At 36.5% G+C, this 7,628-nt stretch overlaps 1 protein-coding gene across 1 annotated transcript; it reads right to left on the bottom strand.

The window, feature by feature from the left end:
* Positions 1 to 304: 304 nt before the first annotated feature.
* LOC131436320 (general odorant-binding protein 70) lies at positions 305 to 6,515 on the bottom strand. The gene is made up of 5 exons (XM_058604985.1): positions 6,210 to 6,515; positions 1,064 to 1,154; positions 876 to 991; positions 625 to 817; positions 305 to 554 (listed from the first exon to the last, which is right to left on the bottom strand). The coding sequence occupies exons 1-5, from the start codon at positions 6,297 to 6,299 to the stop codon at positions 454 to 456; spliced, it is 591 nt and encodes a 196-aa protein (XP_058460968.1). The 5' UTR covers positions 6,300 to 6,515; the 3' UTR covers positions 305 to 453.
* Between the last annotated feature and the right edge of the window lie 1,113 nt (positions 6,516 to 7,628).

The raw sequence follows: 7,628 nt of genomic DNA, 5'->3' as shown, positions 1-7,628 counted from the left end.
TCAAAGACAAAACGTAAAGCAGTCTACCGAAGAGTCATTCCTTGGTTTGCACAGTTTTCACAGTGCACGCAAATCCCAAGTTTCTTTCACGAAACCTATCGTTGGGTCATATTTTGTCACAAGATTTCATACGGACTTATTTACTCATATTTTTATCACTCTAGTAAAACAAAAGGCTGGCAGATTTAAAAAAAAAACTAACATTTTCGGAATAGTTTGAAGATTTTAATTTCTAATTAATATTTTTCAAAATATTGGTAAATTTTATTCGTATGTTACATAAAAGAATTGAACTACTCACCGCAATATGCAGAATTATTAACTACTTCAATTTAACAATAACATTTTCTTTTTCTAATTTTCCTACCAGTATAATTTTTGCTCATAAATACAATAAGCCTAAAATCTTCTTCAAAGAGAATCAACATATTGATATTACTTGACGAAGTTCTTTCAATTAAACACATGCCTTTGTTCATCACTGCAATATTCAGTTATCATATCGGAAATGCAGTCGAATACATCAAACGCAACTCCACATCGTTCCAGCGAATCTAAAAGAGAGTGATTATTGAATATGTTTAGCTAACTCTTTTCATTCGTATCACAGAATCATCAACGCACCTGCAACGTCATTTCGTTTAACATTGTACTTCATAGAGGTTCCTTTCAGGCATCGATCGACTCCTCTCAGCGTAGCCATAAAATATCCTTGCTCGTTGACACCATCCGTGTAAAGATTTACCAACCCATCGAGCGTTGGCCATCCATTCCTGTCAATGGCATTATTTTTGCGATAAACACATTGCATCAGACACTAAAAGAAATGGGTGTTAGCTCATGGGTTTGCTAAAGTAATGCCACCACTTAGTCACCCCGGCGATCCACTTGTCTTCGTTGGATACTACTGTCGGATGTTGAAAACCGGCCTCGTCGTTAGTGTCACGCTTTTTGCGGTCATGCCAGTCCTCTTTATACACTTTAAGGGCATCTGGAATGAATGAATGCAAAATATATCTACGATCATGACTGCCTCCCAACAGCGGCTAATGACAATCCTTGCCTTCAATTAGATTCATTTTAATCTCCTCCTGGCACTCGTGAATAACCTTGTCAACAGTTTTGGACACGTTTGGTTGGCTAATGCAGCGTTTCTGAGTTGTGCAATTGCAAGACATATAAAAGGAAATCGTCAGATAATATACGAAACATCTATGGGATTCATGAAAAAGAGAAATTATACAATTCCATCGACGCATCGCTTGTGCATAAACTGCAGCCGGATCATGCAGTTCGTTTATGCATTTATCCAATGCATAACACAGAAATGGTTTGGCGCGGAACTTGAAATCTTGTAACAGGCTTGTTTTTTACTTGTCAGTACCAAAGTCGAGGCGAAATGTTATCGACCTTTGTGCCAACGCGGAATTTGTCGTCACCGTGAGAACATGAGGTAGTGAAATAGTAATTCATGGACGTCGTTCAACTTGTAGCTAAGGTTCGGACTGATTAGCGGCCCTTACACGAGCATTAAAAATGTCATTTTTAATGTAACTAAGTAATGATGTTTTTCAAATTTGTTAGAAATCTCGTCATTAGTACACCATTACACGTTCATTAAAATGATATTATTTTATAGTAATGACATTTTTAATGACTCGTGTAAGGGTCGCTATTCGTTGTTAAAAGATATTGTAAGCATTTGAATTGAAAATCGAAAGGACATTTTTGATGCAACAACGAGTTTACCTTTCCAATACATTAGGGAGCAAGACTCTTTTGGTTATTATCGCAATTTCTATGAATTGTGTATTTGTTTTTTTTCGAAGATGGCTTAGCAAATTTCAACAAACTTGGGCTCTTTGGAAAGCTACATTTGGACTATTGATCAAGTTTGAAGATCAAGTGGCTGAAACTTTTGGTTCCGGAGATATGATGGTATTAGTGACGTAATCGGGAATTCGTTCTTTTCAACTTTCTCATAAAGAAAGACTATGTAATCACTGTGAAGACCGATTGTTTAACATAGACCAGAAAGTCCAAGTGCCATATACCCTACCGCAAAACGTGCCAATGTACACAAAAAATGAATTTTACTGGTGACCTAATTCGTCATACGATGCAATTCATAAAAACCTAATTTGTCAAATAACGGACAATATCATTCGTAAAAACTTAGTGTTGGATAAGCATGAATTTTACAGGTTTCAACTATACTTTGCATTCGGTTAGCAAGTGTGACTGTATGAATTTTTATGCACCATTTACCAGCCAAGCAGATATGTTCTTCTGTGACTCAGTCGAATAACAGACATACTTTGTGATACAATGATTCTCGGTTCAATTCGCGGCGGCGGTGAGTGTTCTTTATTTCAATGAATTTCAAGTCAAGAAATTTACCAATCACAGAATATAACATGTTCTAGCAAGTAAATTTACATGAACTACGACGCTCCATTTATTTTGAGCTTATAAAATGTAAAATAGCAGGTTTTCTCAAAGTGTTAAATTCTACTAATGGCTTAATGTTAGATTAGCGTGAACTTTACTGATTTCGACTGTAACTTGCATTTTGGTGGCAGGTGCGACTATATGCATTTAAATGCACCTTTTACCAGCCAAGCAGACGTGTACTTATGTGGCTCAATCGATTAACAGACGTACTTTGTGATTCAATGAGTCTTGGTTCAAGTCGCAGCGGTCGCCACAAGAATTTTGTTTCTATTTCAGTGAATTTCATGTCATGGGAATTAAGACACAATATTGAATCTTCTTTCACATAATTTTGTGTGAATTGCGATGCTTCATTCATGTGCATCTAATAAGATGTAAAATCACAGGGTTTTTTTTAAGTGTGTGTGTAAAAAATAGAAACAATTTAGCTCAATTTTTCGAATAATACTGAACCGATTTTCACAAAATTAGATTAAAATGAAAGATCTTACGATTCTATGGGAAAATCTTCAATTTTATCTGGATTTGACTTCCGGTTCCGGATCAATAGGATTATATGTTGTAAAGAATGTACCTTCATAGGTAACGATTTGAAGAGCAGAAATGTCCATCTCCTCTGTGTGACGAAGCGCAAGCAAAATTTTTCCGCTCGCACGGACAACTTCAACGAGAGCTCTTCTCTTTTACATATATACACCACTGTTGTAGAAAGTGTGCACGCATCATGAGTGCGTGTGCTTATTTTCTTTTTACCTCTAGCAGTGAATCACACCAAAGTGCTAGAGCAGAGCTATCAAATTCTCTGAGGTGGATGCAGATACTTCCACAGAGGTGTACACACCGGTGAGCACTCTGGTGTATGGTTTACGTAGAAGAAGCGCCAGTGATCACTTGGGTGTATTTAGGCGAAAGCACGTGAGAGCGATTCATGCGAAGAGAATGTAGATCTCTCGCACTAGCTTCTTTCAACAACCACACACTCAAAGTCTGTCTAATGGACACTGAGAAGAAGTGCGCTTTCCTTTTTGTGTAGAGCACACCAAATGTATCCACAGTGTAAAATTAAAACTTACGCACTGGTGTATCACTCTAGTGAAATGCCATCACTGTTGAAGAGAAGCGAATTTCCTAAAATTGGTCTGTTAGCTCATGCAGTTTCAAGTCTTATTAATTGATGATCAAATAGACTCATTTTGGCCCCACCGGTTTCCGGTTTCAGGTTCAAGAAGCAGCGGAAGTGGTGGTAGAAAAACTCCAAAATAATATTTAGATTGATTTCTCAGAAATGGCTGGATAAATTTTCTCATACTTAGATTTAAATGAAAGGTCTACTAATTTCTGTTAAATTTTATCGCGATTTGACTTCCGGTTCCAGAGTCACAGGATGACGACTGTTGGAAATCTTAAACCGTCACATAAAATAAGTATGAAATTTGCAAAATATATATCAAAACTTTTCTAATTTGAGGGTATTGTTAGTTGCTGGTTTGACATTCAACTTTAGCTATTCATGTCGAGTTCCGGTTCCGTATGTACTGGAAATAATAGACAAAAGATTCAGGAATGGAATTCAAATCGGTCCAACTTCCGGTTTCGGAATAACAGAATATTGAATCAGAAAAATTTCAAATAGTTTCATATGGAACGATACAAATTCTGATTTGTGAACCTTGGTAGTTAATGATAAATTTATCTCCCGGTTCCAAAACACTAGAATCAGTGATGAAAGACTCGGAAAAAGATTTTTTATCGATTTTTCATAAATTGATAACCATTGAAATTCATTCGTAATTACAGGGTGATTAAATTTAACAATTTCAAAACGGTTTTCCTAAATAACAACGCGAAATTTGGACGAAATTTAAACAAAGATTATCAATACCATTCATATCTGTTAAACATTTCAGGTGAATGCAAACAAACTCATTATGTATTATCGGCTCTCTGTTTACGGTTTTAGTACCGGTTTGAAAACGGAAACTTCAGTTTCCATTTTTATTACTTTACTCCATTTATAATTCTATTCATTCGAACTTGCTCACTACCAACAGTGAAGACAAAGAAGCAGACTACTTGGCACTTGGAACTGAGCAAACAAAATTGCAAATTACTAGGTAAGATTATTCAACTGACGATAAAGCTTCACTTGAAAATGGCAGCAAATGTCAAATGAATTTGTATCGATTTGCTCAGATGGTCAGTGGTCATAAACTGCACTGATCGAAATTGAATATTTTCTAGCAGTACGTCTGAAGCTAGGATTATGGAAGATAAACATAAATATCGTTCCTCTGTTTGGGTGTCTTAGTAGAATGTTTTATTAGGTAAGTAACATTGCTTTCTAGTAGCAGAATTAAAGGAAAGAGGTCTTCGAACTTATTATTTAGGTATTGATTATACATTTTATACAGTTTGTTCATCGGAAGTGTTTTGCGTTCTAATATTTCAATATAAAAATTTAGAATGTTTCTTGTGCACTACATTTTCAGATGAGAATTTCATATTTGCTTCATAATTATAAATAACGATTTTCGAATCGTTATTTATAATTATGATCCGTTAATCCGATATCTAATGATACCATCAGACAACTCGAAATTTCAGTAATAGGCCAAGCAAAGCAAAGCCTTGGTATTAGATTCCTGTGGTGGAATTTGACCTTCTATTTCAACAGACTTCGCAGCCGATCCAGAGTGTACAGGAACCATTGCATGGCTGGTGCTACGATTCTACTGACACTACGAATCTTTCCAGGTCGGGGTTCGAACATACGACTACTGGATTGTAAGACCAGTGCCCTATGCATCGAACCGCCGACCCGGGACAGTGTAGTAATGCGGTAGCCGAATGTATTAAACTGAATAATTTTTGTTCATGAGATTTCGACGAAGCTTAATTCATGAAGCAAGAATTTACCAATCATCAGCAATAATTTACCGTCGACCAATTGTAAAACATGTAAATAAATTGATTCGTTACTCGCCCTAGTATAACCTAGCAAGTAGTCAACTTTACTTCAACATGTCCTTGTGCAGTTGAGCTCAAGGTTAAACAAGATCTGGCAGATTTCTTTTTTTTTTAGGTTATTCTAGCATGCATGACCAAATTCAATCACAATACTAATTAACGGTTGGATAGAGGATTGGGCCGCATAACCGTAAAATCAATAGGCGAGAAAGATACATGTTGCAACCGGTGTTTTCGGGTACCTCCTACAACGTTACCAATGCATCATAGCTAAATTTCGATCAAGAAAAAGCTTCGTGAGCAGGTGCCGTGGTTCAATACGTTGACACCGACGTCACTCATGTCACTTTCGGATTCAACCAGCTCAAGGTGATATCTTGCAACTGACGACGACAACGGTCGGTGCTTTCATTTCGGCAGTTCATTTGTTTGAAAGAAAATCTGTTTGAGAAATTCTCCTTATGCTCTTTAATTGAATCAGTTTGTATCACGATATCATTTGATCAGATCTATTGTACATCATCTCAATTTCTTTTATGCATTGTTTTGTTACACACAATCTAATAATTGGCTCTATTAGATTAAAAAAGTGTAGTAATACTTGATAATACCAAAACACAACACGTTGGTAACGGCTGCATATTGACCATCGAACATGCAATAAAACTTAATACACCTTGTATTGCATATCTTTTGCCACCAATCAAATAGGCGTCAGCAAACAACACACAGTTTGAAACACTACTCCACGTTGGGTTAGATAATATTACACCTCAATTTGAACTCACTTTGGTCATCTGCGATTGCACCACCATTTCCGAAAGCACGAACGCCAAAACAAAACCTGCCACTAAACAAACGTTCGAAGTTGGAGCCATGCTGATCCTGAGTTGTTATAGCGTATGACTCTCTTCACAGACAACTCTGAACGGTCGACGAGACGTTCAATAACTGATAAGTTGAACTTGAATTTCGCAGTCAAATATAGCGTGAATGTAATTGAAAAGATAGAAATAAACTGGAAACCGACAGATAGATGTTGACTTGCAGACACAGGAAAAACTATAAGCAATGCAAGCACATCCTTCTCACACCACGACGCAATCGCGATTGAAAGCCCCGAATAGTGAGGTCTTTCGCACAGATTTTGTCGCTCCACTATGTTTTTTTGAATTGAATCGAAATGTTGGAGGTGGTCCAATGAAAGAAACGATGACGTTGAAGAAGTCGAATATCGTATGCCATGAATCAACTGTTTCACAGCTACGCGAATGACAAAACTGCAAATACAAACGCCGGTTAATACATAAATTGGGGGGCGCTGACCACAGACTGCAGATGCGCAGGGACACAGTTACACAATATACAATATTCAGATTTCGGGCGTTTAATATAAGGACCTTTTATTTTGAGCTAATCTATTTGATTTTACAAACGATGATTTCGAACGATGATACTCGTACTGAGAATCTTCACAATCAGCACATCAGAAAATTGTGACTTCATTTCATAACGGCTTCGTTTCAAAATGTTTTACCATATTGCATAAATATGGTTGTTGTTTATCGATAATTGAACCTCTAATGGTGGAAATTATCTCTTGAGAAAACTTTGGCAAATTTGCATCTATGTTGCATAGGAAAGGAAATGGCAGAGAAATGAGAGTTGCAAGAGAAAAGATAAATGGCACTGAACTATTGACCGATATGTTTTGAAGAAAATGGTTTTATTTTGATGGAAGCCCTGTGCTTAGTGTTGAGTTCTGATGCTTAGAAGAGAAAATTTATAACCGTTTATCTTACTCATACAGAAAGGTTAAGCACTCACTGTGAGAACCGTTTTTGGAATCAAAGCTCGGAGGGCCAAGTGTCATAAATCATTCGACTCAGTTCGATGAGATTGGAAAATGTGTGTGACCAAAAAATGCATTTATTTTTGTCGAAGATGACATTTTGTACAAGTTTTCATTCATTTGGAATTTTCAATCTCTTTGCCATTCAGTCATTGCATAACCGAAGATATTTGTGCTCTCTCAGTGAGTTACTTACATTACAAACTATTCCATATTAACAAATTAAATTTACTGCGAAATTGTTTGTCAAGAAATTGACAAGACCGCACAAGTAGCGTATCTACTTTACCGATGGTAACAATTTCAACTATAGTTTATAAATGTCATGATGCAACAAGAATGCTTAAATAATGCT

The sequence above is a fragment of the Malaya genurostris genome, chromosome 3 (genome assembly GCF_030247185.1).
Source record: "Malaya genurostris strain Urasoe2022 chromosome 3, Malgen_1.1, whole genome shotgun sequence".
Classification (NCBI taxonomy): Eukaryota; Metazoa; Arthropoda; class Insecta; order Diptera; family Culicidae; genus Malaya; species Malaya genurostris.
The sequence above is the reverse complement of the archived record's forward strand: the minus strand, read 5'-3'. Positions and strand labels throughout refer to the sequence as shown.